The 23,501-nt window shown below is 43.8% G+C and overlaps 1 protein-coding gene across 1 annotated transcript in view; it reads right to left on the bottom strand.

Annotated features, from left to right (window-relative positions):
• LOC115096995 overlaps nucleotides 1-23,501 on the bottom strand; it is a 103,706-nt gene that overhangs the window by 22,549 nt on the left and 57,656 nt on the right. The window contains exons 11-13 of the mRNA XM_029612366.1: nucleotides 18,769-18,930; nucleotides 15,176-15,243; nucleotides 3,901-3,961 (exon numbers count right to left, since the gene is read on the bottom strand). Of these exons, the coding sequence (XP_029468226.1) occupies nucleotides 3,901-3,961; nucleotides 15,176-15,243; nucleotides 18,769-18,930 (291 nt within the window). The remainder of the gene's footprint in view (nucleotides 1-3,900; nucleotides 3,962-15,175; nucleotides 15,244-18,768; nucleotides 18,931-23,501) is intronic.

Genomic DNA, 23,501 nt, shown 5'->3' with positions numbered 1-23,501 from the left:
CACTGTGGTATCAGAGGCATACAACTGGGAGTAAAAGGTAGTGAAAGAACTCCTTATGCCCTCCGAAGTTGTGATGGGTGGACCCGATGCGTTGTCTATTTTTGCATTTACCGTTTGGGCCCTAGCCGCCAGCAGCTTATGCACTAGGTAACGCCCCGCCTTATTTCCCCCCTCAGAAAATGTTTGTTTTAGTAAGAGCAAATGATGGCTAATGGCCTCATTATCTAAGGATCAAAGTTGGCTCTTAACTTGTAACATTTGGTGATAAACTGATTGGGATGATGTGGCAATATGCTGCTTAGTCAAGACTCCCAGTTTAGCCAGTAAAGTGACCCTAGAGCGGGTCCCTGATCGTATTACAATATGCTGCCTGAGAAAGGCATAGCCCCCGCATAACTGTCTTAGAGCATTCCCATATCGTCAAAGGATCCATACCCTCAGTCCTGTTCTCCTGAAAGTAATGTTTCATATGTGATTCTAATTTAACAGTGAAGTCTTGATCTTTGAGAAGACTGTCATTAAGCCTCCACAGCCTATACCCAGAGTCAAAATCTTGAAGTACAACCTCAACCCAGATGGGAGCATGATCAGACCACGTGATGGGATCTATCTCCGCTTTCTGAACTCTGTTTTGGGCTTGTGTGGAGATAAATAAATAATAAATCCTAGAATAGGTGCCGTGAGGGTTAGAATAAAAGGTATAGGACCTAGAATGTGGATATCGCCGCCGCCACACGTCGATAACACACCATTTGTCCAGAAAACGGTGCCACAGTCCTAAATCTAGTGGCCTGCCCCACCCCAGTACTATTGTCCAGTGTGGGATGTAAGGTGGCGTTAAAGTCACCCCCTAACACAAGGTCTCCTTCCAAATGTTGCAAAAGATTATCAAGCTGGCTCAGAAATGCCACCTGGTCTGTGTTAGGAAAGTAAACATTGAGAAGGGAAATGATGCGCTTACCCACCCTGATTTTTAAAAAAATATACCTGCCCTGAGGATCCATAACTTTAAACATTTCCTCATGAACACAGGCAGGTGAGATCAGTATCCCCATTCCCGCATATTTGTTGGCTTTGGAGCTAGCCGCCCAATAGTTGGTGGAGAATTGGGGAAAGACCAGCAACCGTTCATGGTGTTTCCTCACATGCGTCTCTTGAATGAAGGCTACACCCACCTTTTGACGCTGAAGCTCCCTTGTGAGCAGCAAACATTTTCTGGGGGTGTTCAGCCCTTTCACATTAAGTGAGAGTATCTTAGTAGCCATCTCTCATATGAAAAAGTACATCCGTTAAGAGTAGTGAGATTTCCCCAACCCTTATGTTATACCAGATTTGAAAGAGAATTCCCCCTGACTGTTCCCTCTCCGCCCAAATTATAAGGAAGAGATTAAGTGCCCCAGTGTGTTCCCCTTCAGTCCTACCGTAACCCGCCATCCACCCCTGGGATACGCTGATAATGGGAGCCATGAACACCCGACATACAACAGTCGCCAGCCACCAACACCCCCCTCCCCCACAGCCCATGCCCTGATGTTATGAGTACATTATCATAAACAGTAAACCCAAGAGAATGCTTTAACTATAACATTCCAAACAGAACCAGAAACCAGCGCAAAGTGCATTATACTGCGCTTTAAAACCAATCACACAGGCAAAGAGTGCCAAAACCCTACAGCAGCCAGGATTCAGCCGCAGCTGCTACCATGCAGCCCTAGGGAAACTCCATCAAGTCAGAAAATATACTGCTCCAGTTTATAAGTCATCCTTGATCCTTCCGTGGTGAGCGGCGGACGTCGGACTGCCTCCGAAGTCTCTTCCCTCCTTTGTCAGCCCGCTGCCATCTTGGGGCCGAGTTCAGCTTTTCCATAACCGATACCATCTTAGGGACTTGAAAAGATGCGGGAATCTGCACTTTATTGAAGGCCTCCGCCATAGTTTTAATCCTATAAGTCACGCCTTGAGCTTGAAACAAGAGCCCAAAAGGGAATGTCCAACGATATTTTATATCCTTCGCCCGCAGTGCTGTCATCACTTCCCTCAGATTATACCTCTTCTGTAGCGTGACTGGGGCCAGGTCCTGATAGATGGAGAGATGTTGGTTATTCCATGTATTTCCTTCTGTGAGCGTGAGGCTGCATAAATCTTCTCTTTAAGTTGAAAGCTGTGAAAACAAATAACTAGGTCTCTTAGCCGCTGATCTCGGCGCTGACCCAGTGCCCTGTGCGCCCGCTCCAGAAGCACCTCCAGTATGGCGGTCTGCTGTGCTTTCCTGGCCCAAGGTAAGCAAGTGATGGCAAATCTGTTTGGCTACTGCTGCAGCATCAGAGAATTCTGAAGTATCCGGCACCCCCCTTATACGAAGATTATTCCGTCTGTTCCTATTCTCTAAATCTTCTATTTTCTCTTGGAGCGCCAGAATGTAAGCATTACATTGCATTCCCTGAGATTGTAAGGTATTTAGAGCCTCTCCGTGTGCGTCAACCCGGTTTTCCACTTCATCCACCCGGGTCCCTAGAGCTGCCAAATCTTCTTTCAGGTCCGCAACCGAGGCCATTATGTCCTGTTTGTGTTGTTTCATGTCCCCCCCTTAAATCCAGGAACCACTGCTGTACCTCATCACGAGTCAGAGAATTGTCCATTGAGACAGCAGTCCCGGCAGGTTCCGCTTCTCGATGCGCCATTTCAACCTCGCTTTCCTCTGCTATGAGCTTGCCATCAGAGGCGCCATCTTGTTCCAGGTCAGGCGGCATCTTACTATAAGAGAATTGCCGAAGATCGGCGGTTTTGCGCTTCGTGGCCATCGGGTCGCGGTGGGCTATTTGTTGAAGCAGGGCCCCTGAAATGTCTGCAAAAATCTGTTCAGTTTGCGCCGGGTTTGGTGGGTTGTGCACTTGTGGGGGAGCGGAGCTCGATCGCTACGCGCCTGCTCTCATCGATTGCGCAATAGCGCCCCATAATTTTTAAAATATTTCATTTATATTGATCACGAATTAGATTGTATTTTTATTCTAACTTTGTTTTATTATTTTTATCTTATTTGAATTTTTATGTTACTACCATTGTAAACTGCTTTGGTCAATCTTGCATTGGTAAAACGGTATATAAATATTTTAAATAAATAAATATTCTTTTGGGCCATTGCAGTACAGTGCGCTCAGCCGAGCGCACCTTTTAAACTGCAGTTAGATGCGGGTTATGTAGGCGCATCCACAGCCCCTCATGTTATAAGGGGATTAGCACCTCCACAATGAGCGTCCAATGTGCCGGGAAACTAATAGCGATCATCACATGCAAATGCATGTCGATGAGGCTATTAGGTATTCACTCCACATGCAGTAAAAAAAAAATAATAATAATAATAATGCATCCAATTACATTAATTTCTGAGTGCTCCCGAAACGTTGTACAGAAAAGCAGAAAATACTGCTTTTCTGTACATCCTCTGACTTAATATTGTGGCAATATTAAGTCGGAGGAATGAAAGATTTTAAAAAAAAAAAATGTTTTTAAAATGCCGGCAGTCAGATTCTGGAAAGGATGCTCAGTTAACCAGCATCCATTTTCCGAACCCATGGCTGTGCGCCGATTAGGAAAATGGACGCCGATAAATTCAGCGTCCGTTTTCTTAACCGGCGGATAGCCGACTTCTCCCAGGTGCCCACTGTCTAGGAGGCACTAGGGGTGCGCAATCGACCATAGTGCCTCCTCAACATGACCACTAATTAAATATTGCATGGCGCCCCTAGGAGAGGTGACTGGGGGTGAATTAGGAAAGCGGGAGCATGCCATTCCTGAAGGTCCATGATATGCTGTATATGTCTTTAATACTATAAGCTGCAACATTAATTGCTGTTTTTTCTTCATAAAATCTGTTGCACAGTAGTGAATTTGTGTACATACCTCTTTACATGGTTCACAGGAAAATGATGTATCTAGGTCTGTAAAGTCCATTTTAATGTTACTGAAAGGGGAAAACAGTTCAGTGAATTAATGGTACTTGTGAGTGTGATGTCATAACTGTTAAGATATTCTACCTAACAGATAATTTGAGATAAACTGTACAGGTAGACAAAATCCCTACATTAGCATATGCTAAGTCTGCAAAAGTGATGAGGTTCATTTTGAACCACTGAGCTGCTCAGCTAATTAGCTGGATAAAGCTACGTGGCTATCTTATAGTTAGCCAGAGAAGTATATCCAGTTAACTTTAGGACAGCTCTACAATGTGACCAGAGTTAGCTGGTTAGGTTAACTGGCTAACTGCAAATATGGATCCTTTCTGAAATGCCTAAGATACTTCCCATCCCATGGATAACTATTATGTTATTCATCTAAATAGCTTTTGAATATGGATCTTGATATGTCTATGATTTGGGTTGTCAAGTACATTCCATAGTATGGTACATACCACACTTCACACACTGCAGTAGGCCAAATACTATTACTTTATAAAAGGTGTTTTGGGCCTGTGGCTTAGGCATCAGCAGAAGATCTCTTTGGGCTGAGTCTAGGCATAATGCAGAGATGACCCTCACACCCAAGAGAAAAGGGAAAGCAGCCTGGGGAGAGAAGGACAATCACTACTGGCCAGTCAGCAACCTCAGAGGAGGTGCCTGTCCTGCCTTGGAGCCAGCAAGTCATCTTACTCTATCCTGGCAGATTGTCTAAGGAAGGGTGGGGGTAAGAATAATGCCCCAAAATCCCATTGAAAACTAAAAGTTTAATAAGCAGATTGTAAATAAGACAGAGAAATGTGTTCAAGGAGAGAGGCAAGACAGATTGTTGAAAAATACATGGTTATATTGATAATAATAAAGGAAAATTGGTTCTTACCTGCTAATTTTTGTTCCTGTAGTTCCACGGATCAGTCCAGACTGCTGGGTTATGACTTCCTTCCAGCAGATGGAGACAGAGAAAAATGTGAAGGGCACCCCCCTCTTAGTCTGGAGTGCCACCTGCGATCCTTCAGTATAATCAATACCATAGAAGAATGAACAAAATTTCAGAACCAATGGCTAGATCTAAAACAATACAATTTGAACTTCGAAACTATGTACATGTAAGGAGTACTCTTTGGCCATCTTCGTTATACTCTGCAGAAGCTAAAGAAAAAACAGCTGCTAATAAAAAGGAAAAAACCCGAGCGGACTCTCCAGATTAGAATACCACCCTGAATGGGCGGGTGTCTGGACTGATCCGTGGTACTACAGGAATGAAAATTAGGTAAGAACCAATTTTCCTTTCCCTGTACGTACCCGGATCAGTCCAGACTGCTGGGATGTACCTAAGCTTCCCTATCTGGGGTGGGACCTAGAGAGTCCCGCTCGAAACACACTGCTTAAGAACATAAGAATATGCCTATACTGGGTCAGACCAAGGGTCCATCAAGCCCAGCATCCTGTTTCCAACAGTGGCCAATCCAGGCCATAAGAACCTGGCAAGTACCCAAAAACTAAGTCTATTCCATTTTACTGTTGATAGTAATAGCAGTGGCTATTTTCTAAGTCAACTTAATTAATAGCAGGTAATGAACTTCTCCTCCAACAACTTATCCAATCCTTTTTTAAACACAGCTACACTAACTGCACTAACCACATCCTCTGGCAACAAATTCCAGAGTTTAATTGTGCGTTGAGTGAAAACAACTTTCTCTGATTAGTTTTAAATGTGCCACATGCTAACTTCATGGAGTGCCCCCTAGTCTTTCTATTATCTGAAAGAGTAAATAACTGATTCACATTAACCCGTTCTAGATCTCTCGTGAATTAAACACCTCTATCATATCCCCCCTCAGCCGTCTCTTCTCCAAGCTGAAAAGTCCTAACCTATTTAGTCTTTCCTCATAGGGGACCTGTTCCATTCCCTTTATCATTTTGGTCACTCTTCTCTGTACCTTCTCCATCGCAACTATATCTTTTTTGAGATGCCGTGACCAGAATTGTACACAGGATTCAAGGTGTGGTCTCACCATGGAGTGATACAGAAGCATTATGACATTTTCCGTTTTGTTCACCATTCCCTTTCTAATAATTCCCAACATACTGTTTGCTTTTATGACTGCCGCAGCACACTGAAACGATGATTTCAATGTGTTATCCACTGTGACGCCTAGATCTCTTTCTTGGCTAGTAGTTCCTAATATGGAACCTAACATTTTGTAACTATAGCATGGGTTATTTTTCCCTATATGCATCAACTTGCACTTATCCACATTAAATTTCATCTGCCATTTGGATGCCCAATTTTCCAGTCTCGTAAGGTCTTTTTGCAATTTATTACAATCTGCCTGTGATTTAACTACTCTGAACAATTTTGCATCATCTGCAAATTTGATTACCTCACTTGTCGTATTTCTTTCCAGATCATTTATAAATATATTGAAAAGTATGGGTCCCAATACAGATCCCTGAGGCACTCCACTGCCCACTGTCTTCCAATGAGAAAATTGTCCATTTAATCCTACTCTCTGTTTCCTTTTAGCCAGTTTGTAATCCACAAAAGGACATTGCCTCCTATCCCATGACTTTTTAGTTTTCTTAGAAGTCTCTCATGAGGGACTTTGTCAAACGCCTTCTGAAAATCCAAATACACTACATCTACTGGTTCACTTTTATCCACGTTTATTAACCCCTTCAAAAAAATGAAGCAGATTGGTTAGGCAAGACTTCCCATGAGTAAATCCATGTTAACTGTGTTCCATTAAACCATGTCTTTCTATATGCTCTACAATTTTGATCTTTAGAATAGTTTCCACTATTTTTACTATTTTTCCTGGCACTGAAGTCAAGCTCACTGGTCTATAGTTTCCAGGATCGCCCCTGGAGCCCTTTTTAAATATTGCAGTTACATTGGCAACTCTCCAGTCTTCAGATACAATAGATGATTTTAATGACAGGTTACAAATTTTAACTAATTTCATTTTTTAGTTCCTTCAGTACCCTAGGATGCATACCATCCGGTCCAGGTAATTTTCTACTCTTTAGTTTGTCAATCTGGCCTACTACATCTTCCAGGTTCACAGTGATTTGGTTCAGTTCGTCTGACTCATCACCCTTGAAAACCATTTCCGGAACTGGTATCTCCCCAACATCCTCATTAGTAAACACAGAAGCAAAGAATTCATTTAATCTTTCTACAATGGCCTTATCTTCCCTAAGAGCCCCTTTAACTCCTTGGTCATCTAATGGTCCAAACGACTCCCTCACAGGTTTCTTACTTTGAATATATTTTTAAAAGTTTTTATTATGAGTTTTTGCCTCTACAGCCAACTTCAGTTCAAATTCTCTCTTCACCTGTCTTATCAATGTTTTACACTTAACTTGACAATGCTCATCTTTCAACTATGCCGGTAATCGTTTTGCCTTCGCTCCACCTTTCTTAATGCGTGGAATACACCTGGACTGCGCGTCCAGGATTGTATTTTTAAACAATGTCCATGCCTGTTCAACAGTTTTAACCTTTGCAGCTGCACCTTTCAGTGTTTTTCTAACTATTTTCCTCATGTTATCAAAGTTTCCCTTTTGAAAATTTAGTGTTAGAGCTGTAGATTTACTTATTGTCCCCCTTCCAGTTATTAGTTTAAATTTGATCATGTTATGATCACTATTGCCAATTGGCCCCACCATCATTACCTCTGTCACCAAATCCTGTCACTAAGAATTAAATCTAAAAAGCTCCCTCTCTTGTTGGTTCCTGAACCAATTGTTCCATGTAGCAGTCATTTATTACATCCAGGAACTTTGTCTGTAGCAAGTCCTGATGTTACATTTACCCAGTCAATATTGGGGTAATTAAAATCTCCCATTATTATTGCACTGGCAAATTGGTTAGCTTCCCTGATTTCTCTTAGCATTTCATCATCTGTCTGACCATTTTGTCCAGGTGGCTGGTAGTATACTCCTATCACTATACTCTTGCCCAACACACATGGAATTTCTACCCATATAGATTCTACTGAGCATTTAGTCTCTTGTATGATCTTTATCCTGTTGGACCCTATACCCTCCCGGACATAAAGTGCCACACCCCCACCAAGTTGATGTTCCCTATCATTGCGATATAATTTGTACCCTGATATGGCACTGTCCCATTGGTTATCCTCCTTCCATCAGGTCTCTGTGATGCCAATTATGTCAGTCTCATCATTTACTGCTATAAATTCTAACTCTCCCATCTTACTTCTTAGACTTCTAGCATTGGCATACAGACATTTCAAAGTGTGTTTTTTCTTTGTATTAACAACCTGCTTTTCAGTTCTTAGAGATAATTTGGAAATCTTTAGCTCAGATGATTTTTTACATATAGGCATATGGACTACATTTGCTTTTATTAGAACCTCTCTGTTGGGATGCTCTAACTCTCCTGTTTCATTAGTATCCTTCAAGTATACATTTCTCCGAACCATACACTACTAAGGGATGTCGGCTTTCCCCCTTGTTCTAGTACAAGCTGTGAGCCTCAGATGCATGTACGTCTAACGATAATGTCTGGCGAAAGTGTGTAGAGACTTCCAAGTCGCCACCCTACAGATCTTGGCAGCGACACCAACTGGCTCTCTGCCCAGGAAGCAGCTTGAGACCGGATTAAATGAGACTTGAGACTGCATGCCCGCGGCAAATATATGCTGAAGTGATAGCCTCTTTCAACCAACGAGCAATGGTAGTTTTTGACGCCTTATGGCCTTTCTTGGGACCACTCCACAGAACAAAAAGATGATCTGAAATTCGAAAATCATTGGTCACCTCAGGTAAAGCTAGAGCACCTTCCTTCTATCCAACCTGCACAATTGTCTAGCATGGGGATCCTCCCGATCCAGATCAGGAAACGCCAGCAACTCTACAGACTGATTAATGAGGAAAGCCGAAACGACCTTCGGCAGAAAAGATGGCACCATCCTAAGGGATACCCCAGAATCCGAAAAACGCAAGAAAGGTTCTTGGCAAGAGAGGGCCTGAATCTCCAAGACCCTCCTGGCAGAGCATTTCAAAGTGGCCCTCTTGAGGGGTTCAAACGGAGGGTCACACAACACCTGGTGCTCAATTTAGACTCCACGAAGGACAGATGGCATGGACCGGAGGATTTAAGTACTTAGCCCTTCTAAGAAAACGCACCACATCCAGATGGGCCGCCAGGGATGCCCCCTCAATCTTGCCACGAAGCAGCCCAATGTCGCTACCTGCACCCGTAGGGAGTTATAAGCTAATCCTTTGGCTAAACCATCCTGCAAGAAGGCCAGGATTTGCACTATATGAGCGTGATGAGGGGGGACACCCCGCCCGTCACCCCAGGAATCAAAGACTTTCCACACTTGGACATAGGTGAGAGAAGTCAATGTTTTCCGTGCTCGCAGAAGAGTAGAGATGACAGCATTAGGATGCCCTTTATTTCTTAGTTGCCTCCTCTCATAAGCCAGGCCACTAGATAAAAGCGATCCACCTGATTGAAAAATACTGGACCCTGCCATAGCAGGTGTGGAAGATGACCTAGACAAAGTGGGCCACCGACTGCCAGATTGATTAGGTCTGCAAACCATGGTCTCCACAGTCACTGTAGAGCAATGAAGATGACCAATCCTGGATGAGTCTCTATTCTTCTCAGGACCTTGCCCACCAGCGGCCATGGGGGAAAGACATAGAGGAGAACATTGTGGGGCCAAGGAAGGACAAGGGCATCTACACCTTCCACTCCATGCTCCCTTCTGCGACTGAAGAAGCGTGGAGCTTTTGCATTTGCTCGAGTTGCCATCAAATCCAGATGAGGAGTGCCCCACCGACGAGAGAGGAGTGTCATTGCCTCCGCTGACAATTCCCACTCCCCTGGATCCAGACCCTGGTGGCTCAGCAAATCTGCTTGAACGTTGTCTGTCCCGGCAATGAGAGAGGCCGCCAGACGAAGTAGATGCCGCTCGGCCCATGCCATCAATTTGTCCACCTCAGAGGCCATTGGATTACTCTTCGTTCCCCCTTGATGACTGATATACGCCACCGTCATTGCATTGTCAGACAAAATCTGTACAGACTGATGACACATGAGAGGAAGAAAGCTGCACAGCACCAGACGTACTGCTCTTGTTTCTAAGCGATTTATGGACCATTGCGCCTCCTGATGTGACCACTGACCCTGTGCCGACTGCGATTGGCAAACTGCCCCCCAACCGGAAAGGCTGGCATCTGTTGTCACGAAGTGCTTTGGGACCAACCACCAACTGAGACTGGATCTGGCGGGGTCCTTGAACTGTAAGGGTACCTGGAATTCTTCTGACTTGGGATCTCAGTGGGAAAGCAACACACTCTGTAAAGGCCTCATATGAGCAAAGGCCCAGAGGACTAACTCAAGAGTAGATGCCATAGAACCAAGTACCTGTAAGTAATCTCATACCTTGGGTACCGGCAGGGCCAACAGACGCCGAACCTGAGATGTCAGCTTGTCAATCCTCTCCTGCATGAGGAAAAACTTTGCCGACACTCGGGTTGAACTGGGCTCCCAAGAAGTCCAGCACATGGGAAGGGATCAAATGGATTTTGGAAAAATTGATGACCCATCTGAGAAAGTGAGGACGATACAAAAACATGCAAACCACTATCTTGCAAAGTTCTTCCGACTTCTCCCGAATGAGCCAATCATTCAAGCATGGATGAACCAAGATCCCTTCCCGTCTGAGAGCCGCCGCCATCATCACCATCACCTTGGTGAAGGTGCGGGGAGCGGTCGCCAATCTGAATGGAAGCGCCTGGAATTGATAATGCTCACCTAGGACCATAAACCGCAGGAAACTTTGATGATTTTTGCGGATCCCTATATGCAGATAAGCCTCCGTCCGATCCAGTGAGGCTAAAAACTCTCCTGTGCGGATGGCCGCAATGACTGACCGCAGAGTTTCCATTTGAAAGCGGGGTACCCGAAGTGCTCTGTTCACTTTCTTCAGGTCCAATATCGGAAGGAAGGAGCCTTCCTTCTTGGGAACCACAAAATATATTGAGCACCTGCCGGACCTGTGTTCAGCCAGGGGAACCGGGACAGTAGCTCCAAGGTCTTTCAACCGACACAGAGTTTGGCTCACAACTCGTTGCTTTTCCCAGGACCTGTAGGGAGACACCAAAAACAGGTCTCACAGCGGGCGAGTAAAATCTAAAGCGTAGCCGTGTTCTATGATGCTTAGAACCCACTGGTCTGAAGTAATTTTGACCCACTCCTTGAAAAACAGGGAGAATCGACCCCCTATCACCGGTATGGAGGAGTGTGTGTCTTGCTCCTTCATTGGGAAGACTTGGTGTCAGAAGAGCCCTGAGAGACTCCGTCGCGGGAAGGCCTACGGCCGTGAAAGGAATAAACCCAAGTTTGGGATTTCACCAAAGGCTGCCACTGAGCGAAGGAAGGAGTTCTGCCCTGACAAAAATGGCGCTGACCCCAAAATCAAGAACGGGATGGACCGAAGGCTCTAGAAATCCTAGGCTTGTCCTCTAGAAGCTTATACACTTTATTGTCTCCTAGGGACTTAATGAGTTGTTTGAGATTGTCTCCAAACAAAAATTTTCCCTTGAAGGGGAGTGCCCCCAATTGAGACTTGGAAGAGACATCAGCCGACCAGTTGCGGAGCCATAAAAGTCTCCTGACCGAGACTGCGGAGGCCATTCTGCGCGACGAAATACGGAAAAGATCGTACAAGGCATCCGCGCCATACGCTACTGCCGCCTCCACACGCTCTGCCTGCTCCACCTCCGCAGAGGGAAGATCCTTGGCAGTGAGGAGCTGTTGTACTCATCTCAGGGTTGCCCGCTGCGTCAAACTACTGCTGACCGCTGCTCGGATGCCAAGAGCCAATACCTTTAAAATCCGCTTAAGGAGGACTTCAAGCTTCCCATCTTGGAAGTCTTTAAGTGCAGCCGCTCCGGCTACCGGAATAGTTGTTCTTTTGGTGACAGCCAATTCAGCCGCATCCACCTTAGTGACCTTGAGAAGCTCCAGCGACTCCTCAGGTAGTGGAAAGAGCTTTTCCATAGCTCTTCCTACTCGCAGACTCGCCTCCGGAGTGTCCCACTCCCGGAACATGAGCTGTAATAGCGTCGGGTGGAAAAGAAAAGTCCTAGGGGGGCCCAAAGACCTGACAGGATGGGATCCACCGTTTAAGGCCTCGAAATGGGCTGTGGAGCTGGAATCCCCAGCTCAGCAAGGACATGTGGAATCATGGGATCAAACTCATCTCTCCGAACCAATCGCAGAATCTGCAGATCATTTCTCTCGACCGGGACGGATTGTTCAGGTTCCTCGTCCACGTCTATGTGGGGGGGGGGGGGGGTGTCTTGCATTGAAAGGTCCAGCTGCTCAGCCAGCGGAGTCCCCGATGCATTCAAAATCCCCTGGACCGATTCTAGTGGTCTCCTGCACATCTGCAGGTCTGGGGACCTTTCCTGGTGGGTGCTGTCTCTTTAAGACCCCCTTCCCCCGGGGGTGACCTCAAACCACAGGGGGAGGCAGGCAAATTTGGTGGAGAAAGTTGTGGAGGGAAATGCCCTCCCCCCACAAACTGATCTGCATTGGAGTCGAGAGGACTCAAAATGGCCTCCGTTCCCATGCTGATCGGGAACGGTGCAGGTCCAGTCCCCTGAGCAGACAGCTTCTTTCCCACACTGCAGGACCGAGCTGGGGACTTCCCTTTGTCGCTCCCCCTCACTCTCGACGGGCCCTCTCCCCTGGGAAGACATTGGGAGCAGAGGCCATCGCGAGAGAGCCATGTAGCTGGCTCCCCGCAGGCAGAACACCACAATCCCCGTGACATCATTGCGACGAGGGAAGCTGAGAAAAGTACCTCTGGAGCACCAGGAGATCTGCTGATAGCTGTCTTTTTTTTTTTTAAATGTCACCAGAGGAATTAAACGTCTCTGGGCTCTTTTTTTTTTTTTTTCAAATGGAGCCTTCTCTGGGCTTTCGGGGGCGGGACCAGCCCACTGGTAAATCCCCCTACTCACTGGTCTGGAAAGAAGTGCTCCGGGAAAGTAGGCTCTCAGGGTCCCCAACCCCAGGCTTGTCTGCCACCAAAGGGGATGGTTCTAACCCCTTGGGAGGACTTGTACTCCTGTTTGGTTTTTTTTTTTAAACTGGTTGATCTGGGCAGTGGTAAAATAAAATTTCTAAGTGCTTTCCCCACTTGATTCTTTGGTATATATATTAGGGATGTGCAGCAGGGACGGATTCGTCCCATTCGGTATTTGTATTCGTCAGGACCCAAATCCGTTGCATCCAGTTTCGGGGGACCCTGATCCATTCATTAGTTACATATGTATGTAACTAACTCCTGACCTCCCCAAGCTTTGCCAAAAGTCCCTGGTGGTCCAGCGGGGGTCCTGGAGCAATCTCCCGCAATCGGGCTGTTGGCTGCCAGTATTCAAAATGGCGCCGATACCCTTTGCCCTTATTATGTCACAGGGGCTATTGGCGCCATTTTGAATACCAGCAGCCGACAGCCCAAGTGCAGGAGATCGCTCCAGGACCCCCACTCGACCACTAGGGACTTTTGGCAAGTCTTGGGGGGGTCAGGAGGGTGGGGGTTTATTAGTTAGTGATACGTTGTATTCGTGGGGGTTCACCATACATTTCGTGACCCCCACAAATACAACGAATATGGTATATACGTTGCGGATTGCCAAAACATTGCAAACGAATGCACACCCCTTATATATATATATATATATATAGCAAGCAGATAAAATGTTTAATAATTAAGTGGTTGATTTATTACAGAAGACCAAGTACAACATCTAAGAGAGTATAAGTCCAATGAGGGTAAGATTGAGTTTAGCAATCAGGTGAGAATTGAGGGCTAATAATCATTGGACCGATTAGAATTTTTAATGTATGTAAAAATAAAGTATTTGATATAATTTTGTATTAATATATTTGTAGAGTGAGTGTTAATACACTAATAAAAAGTTGATAATTTTAAAATAGTGTGGGTTATTCAAATTGGATTATTATAGGTAAGGAGTGCTAGTTGTCTCCCACGTTATTACGTTGGGGGTTTTTTTGATGTATATATATATATATATATATATATATATATATATATATATATATATATCTTTTTTTTAAAGGATCAGGACCACAGGTTCTGCCACCTTCATCTGGAGACAGAGAAATACTGAAGGATCGCAGGTGGCACACCAGACTAACAGGGGGTGCAATTCAAGTTTTTGTCTGACTCCATCTGCTGGAAGGGAGGCACAACCTAGCAGTCTGAACTGATCCGGGTACGTACAGGGAATAATTATTATTATTAGACTTAATATACCATCTGTATCCAAGCAGTTTATAAAATAAAGCAATTATAAAATCAAGCAAATCACTATCCGAGACAAATAAATACATAAACAAGGCCCAGGAGAGGTGGTAACAATCTGCATCAATAAGCAAATATTTGGCTACAAACCATGGGATTGCCTAAATATCCTGATGGTGGGAAGGGTGTTCATTAGTGCTATTATGCACCCCAAAATGTGTTTTGTTCAGAAATCTCTCTCCTTCTGGCATCAGTGATTTTCTTTAAAGCAAGTTTCAGAAAGCGAGAGCCATGTATTGCTGGTCTTTTTTGGTGAGCTAATGCCCACCGTAGCAATCCCACAGAACAATGTGCACTGTATGTAATGAACAGGATTATCATAGAAAACAAAGGTATTTTACTCTCCTCATGCAATCTGTTTCCCTTCAAACACATTCACCTCCTCAACCTCCAGTTTAGGAAAGCCAAAAGTAGCAGTTTAGGAAAGCCAAAAGTAGCAAAGGTTTAGTCATCCAAAACTGTTTCTTAATGTCTTTTCGCTGTTGGAGGGAGTATCAATAAGATTTGCACCTTAAAGACTTGGTATCTTGAAAAAAGAAATGTAAAAATCCCACAGCATTTTCATTTGTTTCTCTGTTAATTACATGACGCACAAATTTCAGAATAGCCAGAGCTTCCAGTCAGAAATTCTAGCTCTTTTTCTAAACCAAGCCCTTCATCTTTCTTGGTGGTCACCGCCTGAACCCTTGAGGAATGCTTGGTTGAAGAATAAAATTCGATGAGATGGGCTTGGCCCAATAGATCTTTGTATTGCTATGAGGAAAAACTTGGTTAAGTCCCTGGGTCAGCTCTTCAGTTCCCCCACGTTAAGAAAATATATGTATTTAAAATTATGCATGATACCTCGTCGCAGATAAGGAGCAACACAAACTCTTGTTCGTCATGTCAAGTTCCACCTGCGTGGATAATTCCTGAAACCAGAAAATAAGGCAGTCTCAGTTTTCACAGTACGTGTGCAAAAAAGTGTTTCTCTTTCATGTTTCACGATTTTAGAAATTGCCTGACAGAGTAAAAACAATGAAAGCCCGCATTCTCTTACAGCCCCCTAGTCATGATCTCAGCAAGAACCTTGCAAGGTTAAAAGGACTGCGTCTTTCTTAGTCTTAGGCAATTCATCAGCGATTGCTGGGAAATATGAGGGAAACCTAAACAACCTGGTGGTGATCTACATCAGATTCAACTGGATTTTGATAGAATGCTTTGAAATGGGGGGGTGGGAGAGGGGTCCAGTTTGAAAATTGTTTCAAATTTATTTTCTTTTTTGTGTCATTTCCACATCTTAGTATTCACAGGGAGAGTAATTTTTAAAGGCATTTCCACAGGAAAGACAGAAATGGCCTTTTATGCAGGTAACCTATTGAGGTGTGCATGTCCTCTTTGCTCGAAAAATTACTAGGACTGAGCAGCTGTAGTTTATGCACATATTTGCTATCTAATCTAGGCAGGTTATCTTAAAAGTTACTGGTTTTGTAAATGCAGAAATGACTCAAAACAAAAAAAAAAAAAAGAATACAAAGCGTGCAAACACCACATATGTCGTCGTTTGCAAATCATTTTTTTATGACAGCGCAACCCTACTTGAATTCCCTTGGACCTGAACATGAGGATTTATCAGTGCTGAAATTCTGTCTGGGTTGTGGCAGTTTATTTTAGAAAAAAAAAGACAATAGTAGGGCATTTAATTACGTGGATCAAATTAAATCCATAGATTGTACAGAGATCTCAGAGATGATAAAAAAAAAAACATGGGGTGTGCTCTAAGGGACTTTTTACTAAGTATAGTGAAATTAGGGGATACTTCGTCAATGGGGGCCGAGACAGTTCCTACATTAAGAGGTTAATATTGAGCAACGTGGGGGATCAAGACATTAGTTGGGTAAACTTAAATGATTAAGTCGCATGGAATATAACTGCTTAAAATTAGCCAGATAATTCACCCAGCTAACCTTTAACCTGCTCTCCATCAAGGTAAAACTTGACCAGATACATTTTTGCCCTGTCCCTGGAACACCCTTCTGCTCCTCTTTTTTAATCCGGATAACTTATAGCTGGGTAATTATTTACCAGACTAAAACTTTCCCGTATGGGAAATTCAAAACACGGGGTTTATCTAGCTAAATCCCAAATCTTTTCAGTATCTATCTCTGATGCATAAAAAAAACAAAAAAACCACTTGCACACATAAGTAGATGGAAAAGAAGGCGGTAATCACGATGATATAGTTACCCACCAGGGAAAACTGCTGGGATAGGAATTTATTTTATTCACTGTATCTGAAATTTGAAAGGAATTTTCTCCTCATAATACTGCATAATTGTTTACAAAGGCAAAGGTTATTTTCTCTTTTTTTTGGCTAGCTAAATAGTTGTTAGGCAATGAAAAGTATGTTACATGGTAACAAAGTAGATGCTGGCAGATTAAAAAAAAAAAGAGTTATTTATTTATTTATTTATATATATGGTTTTATATATCGATGGCCGGTTGGGGTACCATCACCTCGGTTGGGCCCAGTTATTCCAGGCCATGTTTCTAAGGAAGTATCCCACCTGCTAGACATAGAAGCTTGACTGCTTATAGGATGTCGCACCTTTTTCAAATTCAGTTTTAGCTTTCTTCTTCAGGTAGATGAGTGTATATATTCCCACATTGAATCCAATATCCAGTCCCACCCCTCCCCCCCCCCCACGTCTCTGTGCGACATCCAAGCTTTGTAATAATCTATACAGTTACTCACACTAGTGAGGCTGTTGCTTGAATATCTGGCTGCCTGCAGTCTCACTGCATGTGCGTATCCTTTATCTTTCCCTAGTTTTCTCTCTCTCACCTTGCTGGATGGTAACCCACAAGGCTGTTGCAAGGAGGGCGACTGTTCTGGGTGCCAAACCATGGGGATGGGGGCAAGGTACCACATCCATCCTTTTGAATCAATCTGTGAGCTTGTCAGCACACCAACCCGAATGGGAAGGATATGCCAGAAGCCACTGACCTAGCATTCAGCCACCACCACCACCTGCTGACGTCAACCCACTTGGTTTCTAGGGAACTGGATCCTGCTGCTTCCAATCGAGCCACCACACAGTAGTTAGGTTGGAACACCAGCTATTTGGAATAGATGGACCTCTACTCTTTTTTCAACCTAATCTGCAGGCCGATACAGTACAGTGCGCTCCGGCGGAGCACAGTTAAACCGCGATTGGACGCGCGTTTTTGACGCGCTAGTGTTACCCCTTATTCATTAAGGGGTTGAAAACACGCATCGAACCCCCCCGAACCTAATAGCGCCCGCAACATGCAAATGCTTGTTGATGGCCCTATTAGGTATTCCCGCGCGATTCAGAAAGGAAAATGTGCAGCCAAGCCGCATATTTTACTTTCAGAAATTAGCGCCTACCCAAAGGTTTGCTTTGGGTAGGCGCTAATTAGTCAAACCAATAGCCATGATATTAAGTTGGAGAGTGCACAGAAAAGCAGTTTTTACTGCTTTTCTGTGCACTCTCCAACTTAATATCATGGCGATATTAAGTCGGAGGTCCCGAAAGTTACAAGCCTGCAGCTTGAAAACCGGACGCTCGGTTTTGCCAGCGTCCGGTTTCTGAACCCATGGCTGTCAGCGGGTTTGAGAACAGATACCGGCAAAATTGAGCATCGGCTGTCAAACCTGCTGACAGCCGCCACTCCTGTCCAATAAGAGGTGCTAGGGACGCACTAGTGTCCCTAGCGCCTCGTTTAACCTCTTTTTACCGCCGGTCCTAATTTGAATACTGAATCGCGCACACAGGACAGTGGCCGTGCGCGCGCCGGGAGAGCGGGCATTCGCCCGCTCTCCCGCGGACTTTCCTGTATCGGCCCGTAAGGTTGTAACTGTAACTCATGAAGCTCAAACAAAAGAGCTTATGCATTCTTTATGAAGACATGGGAGCCTCTATAAACTATACAAGATTTTGGCAACTTCCTGCATTATATAATTTTCCTTTAAGGGGAACCTGTGCTTGAAAAGGTGTGCAAGCTTGAGTTGCTGAAAAAAATGATAAGAGATTTCTTATTGAATATGAAAAAGATTTGCTGTGAGAAACAGAAATTGTTTATTCAGGCACTCATATTATTGAGCACTGAACGGAATGAGTGTGCACATTTTTAATTCTCATCTTTTGGTTTCTGCCTGTCTCCCCCTCTTTTCCTGGTAGAGGTTTTGTATGGGTGTTACAGAAGCATCAGAGGCTGCATGTGTGGATGCTGGATATGCTCATGGGGGTAGCTCAGGTTGGCACTCATCGCCTCCCCTTTGTGCTTGGAAGCAGGCTCTACTTAAAATTTGATTGCCCATCAATCAGAATCTGTTTCCTGGTCTTCTACGTATTTAGAACCCAGAATACACATTAATGTCACTCTGTCCTAAGTGGAAAGTCAGAATGAGCATTTATTATTCCAGTACTTACAGCGTTACCAGTTAAGATAGTAGTTTTGGAATCCATAGCAAGGAGGGTTAATTTAAACCGTATAGTTATCATGGCTCCTTCTTTTGCTGAACATATCACTTCAGGATTTTTGCTAACGACAATAGTTAACAGCATGTCCCCTTGAAGAATAGATTCTGTGCTCTGTGGTACATAAAAAACAGAAGTTGGGTTTATTATCTTCTATGATTATAGGAAGTTTTTCCTCTATTGAGTTTAAGATTGTGTTATTTAAAGAAATGGCTGCACATTGGTTATTTTTGATCTATAAGCCAGTGACTACATTTTTAAGCAAACCTCATTCATTCATTCATTTTATGTTCAGATTTATGAAAATCTTCATTGCTATAGTCATGCAGGTGATTGCTGAAATGTAAATCTATGGGAGGACTGTAAAAATTAAAGCATTTGTGAAATTTTTTTAATGCTCATATAGCAGACAAATTCATGCTCTTGTTTTCCATCTGCCTCCTTCCCTCCCTTCTATTTCTCATGACCTCTTCCTTCTCCTGGTTTGTTTTTTTTTTGTCCTGATTTAGCCACATGGCCCTGTTCAGGCCACAGTTTGCCCCCTTGAGTTTTGGCTAGGATTTTCATGCCAACACTATTTCATTCAGATTGAAATCAGAATTTCTACAAATTAACGGGGTCATTTATCATTTTGCGTTAGGGCCTTAACACTAGGGTTAAGGCTGTAATGCATGCTAGTGTCAGATTAGTTATGCATGTCTGAAGAGTTGAGAGAGAGAGAGAGAGAGAGATTCTCTATAAGGCCCAACATGTAAGGGGGCACTTTTAACCTGGTGTGGGATAGGCCGGAGGGGAGGGGCAGTTTTAAATACACAGTGAGAGGTACGAACAGCATAGTAGAAATCAGTGAAGATTTTTTGTTATTTGGAGCACTGAAATGTACAAGAGGAGTTGATTTGTACAATGTACTCTCTACTTAGCTTGACTGAAGTTAAGCTAGGTAGAGAGTACATTGTTGGGCCTTATAGAGAATCTCCAAGCCTATGCCACCACCAACCCTACCTCGAGTTAAAATTGTCCCCTCTTACAGTGGTATAAATAGTAAAGTACATGGTGCTTCTTATAGAGGCTCTCTTTCTCTCACTCTCTCATCACAAAATGTGATTAAAAACCCTTTCCCAGTGACATATGTGTAGTGTTTAGATAACACAGGTGTGCTATCTCCAGGGTCAGACTGCAAAAAAATATCAGCATGGGGGATTTTTACAAATCTATCTAATGTGCTATTTGTATGATTCTCTTCTCTTGTGTGCTTTCCTTACAGGATATATTTCAACAGTTCTCAAAAGCACACCAAAATGACCCATCATGTAACCTGGAGCCTGGCAGAATCGAGCCAAAAAATCTGCAACATAAATTTAAATTTTTTCCTAAATAACTAAGTAGTAGAACTGTGGGAACTCTTCCGTCCATGCAATCAGTTGCCATGTGCCCCCCTGACTGAATACATATATCATAATTATATATTGGATTCCTGGTCTGGTATTGAAGTCTCCTGTCAACCAATCAGCTCTTAAACCAGTTGCCAAGTAATGTGATAACCACTATGCCAGCCAGTGTTTGACACACAAAAGTCTCTTAGATATAAACACTCATACACACTCTTTCAATCACCCACTTTGTGTGTGTGTCTCTCTCTCGTTGAAAAGAAAACACCCAATTATACGCTCTTGCTCTCAGTGCATGAGTGGGTCATAGAGAAAGAGTGTGATAGGTGTCTTTCTGTGTTAGGAAGAAAGGCGCACACACATTCCGTCATTGTGCTGCTGCTTATATGCAGCAGCCTTCTCCTTTTCTCATTTTCATCTCTACCCTTTTTGGCACGCCCACTCCAGAAGACTCACTGGGTCCACAGCTTTCTATTCAGAAGGAAAGACCAGCCTATAGAAGCCTCCCCAGCACTGCACAGGCACTTCCTCTTTGCTCATCCCATCTCTTTTTGTGATTGGATCTTGTCTCCATTTCTCCGTGACCCCACCACCATTCCAGTGCATTACCATTGATTTGAGTGCTACAGAATCTACTGATTTTATGGTTCCCTGGGCTCTGCAGGGGAAGAGCGGGGAAACCAGACAATTGCATTATCCTCCAGAGCTTAAAAAGAAAAATGAAGCCCTGGCCAAGGCTGGAGACAGGCATATGACCCAAAGCAGAACAGCTCCAGAACCCTGCTTTCCCACATGGATCCAGGGCAGCCAACGATGAGGCAAGTGTATTAGGCAACATAGGTACCTCCAGCCCCTTCCTCCCCCCACACAATTAATTATGCATTTATAACTGATGGACATTAAAAAGGACATTCAAAGTATAGTATTATGAGATAAAAGTATCACTTGCAGCATGTACTTTGTATTTACTTGCACTGCTGTAGTGCCAACCAGAAAACCCTGTAAAATAAAAAATAAAGACACTTGGATCCCATATTGCATTAAGCTTATTGTAACATGTTGGGTGTAGGCTCGGCTCTCAGAAAGACTTGGGTAACCTGAATTACAATTAAAATATAAGAACATAAGAACATGCCATACTGGGTGAGACCAAGGGTCCATCAAGCCCAGCATCCTGTTTCCAACAGTGGCCAATCCAGGCCATAAGAACCTGGCAAGTACCCAAAAACTAAGTCTATTCCATGTTACCGTTGCTAGTAATAGCAGTGGCTATTTTCTAAGTTAACTTAATTAATAGCAGGTAATGGACTTCTCCTCCAAGAACTTATCCAATCCTTTTTTAAACACAGCTACACTAATTGCACTAACCACATCCTCTTGCAACAAATTCAGAGTTTAATTATGCGTTGAGTGAAAAAGAACTTTCTCCATTTAGTTTTAAATGTGCCACATGCTAACTTCAAGGAGTGCCCCCTAGTCTTTCTATTATCTGAAAGAGTAAATAACCGATTCACATCTACCCGTTCTAGACCTCTCATGATTTTAAACACCTCTATCATATTAGTAAAACTCCAATACTAAAACAGCAATAACAGCCAGCATTCAAATAAGTAACAACCTAACTTATGAGAGGCAATGTTACAAATATTACACTAGGGTCTAAAACACCAATTTGGAAACCAGAACAAGCTAAGCTACTATAGGTCCATACACTGAAACTACATACTAGCAGAATACCTCACCTCTGTCACACATGTGGAACACAGATCGATCCTCAGTAAATACAGAATAGAGACTTTAAAGTATAAATAGAAACATGCAGACAAAAACTGAACTGGAAACTGCAACAAGCCAAATCCTGTACAGAGTGCAACAATGGAAAGAGAGAAACATTAGCATTCCTCATAAAATATCAAATCAAGAAATATAAATCAGCAATAATAAAGCCATACTAATGGAAAGAATAAACATTTCAAAACAGCTGAACAACCAATAATTAACCATATAAAACTTTAAAAAAATTCCCAAAAACCAATAAAATATGTTCAAACAGCAGACACCTCAGATAATATCCAATAATTAAAATCATGAAGAATTTAAAAAATTCCCCATTTTCTATACTTTCCAGTCACCCCAAGATTGTTCTGGATTGGTGGGGGTGACGGAGTGCACAAACTTTCTCTTCCCTCACACACATGCTGGCACACACAAACTCCCTCGCACCCACTGAAATGTTCATTCACTCACACACACACATGCACACACTGACACATATATACACGCATGCTCCTTCCCACCCGTTGACACACCCACACTCCCTCAAACTCAGACCCATATACACATACATCAGTCACATCCACTGACTCAGACACATCCATGTACTTAGTCACACCCACTGACACACATACACTGCCTTGTATCCACTGACACATTTGTACACATGCATGCTCTCTCGTATACTCCCACTCTCTCTCTTTTCCCCTATGACCTCTTAATATGTAAAAAAAATGTACTTTCACTGCTGGCCAGGAGGGATCCAGTCTGATGGCCTTGCTGTAGGAAGAGGTAGGTAGAAAGGCCCGGTGCAGCAGGGTGGGGTTATTTTTTTGCTTTGGCCCCAACATAAGGGGGGGGGGGGGGACCTGTTGGCAGAAATGAGTCAGAGGCCATCAGTCAGAGCCTGAGGCCTTCAGCCAAGGTGAGGCAGCAGCAGGAGGTCTGCTGGCTGCCTCCCAAGACAAAAGGGAGCCATGGGGTGGTGTGAGGGAAGGCCTCGGAACATATCCTGCCACTGTGGTGATGAGGGGAGGGACAGGGAGCGATCCCACAGAGCTCAGCAACACTGCGGAAAAGAAAACAAACAAAAATGCAGGCCTAAAGAGTCAGGCTGCAGCCGGGGAGACAAAAAAAAAAAGCCATGGAATCATGGTTGCAGTCACAGGAAAAGAAAAAGCGAAATGAGGGGAGAGTCTCGGTGGAGGCTCCCACTCTGTGAGTACAGTGGCAATGGGGCCGCTGTGATCAACACCAGTGTCATGTGACTGGCCTGACCAGCCCACCGGGGCATGCCCAAAGCCCCGATAGGCAATCTGCCCCTGGCTATTTCTGCTATATTTATAGCATTTTGATGAATTTAGGCCTAAGTTGGATTTTCTCAGCAGTCTACGATTCACATTTTTTGGCAGGAAGGGGAGGAGCTGCATCCAATTTTCATGCAAACCAACTTTCATTTAAGTCATCTGAATCATGGAAGATCTTTTCTCTGCTAAAATATGCTAACAGTTTCCAACTTCAAAT

The sequence above is a fragment of the Rhinatrema bivittatum genome, chromosome 8, assembly GCF_901001135.1.
Source record: "Rhinatrema bivittatum chromosome 8, aRhiBiv1.1, whole genome shotgun sequence".
In the NCBI taxonomy this organism is placed as follows: domain Eukaryota; kingdom Metazoa; phylum Chordata; class Amphibia; order Gymnophiona; family Rhinatrematidae; genus Rhinatrema; species Rhinatrema bivittatum.
Note: the sequence above shows the minus strand (reverse complement) of the source record. Positions and strands in the feature narration are given on the sequence as shown.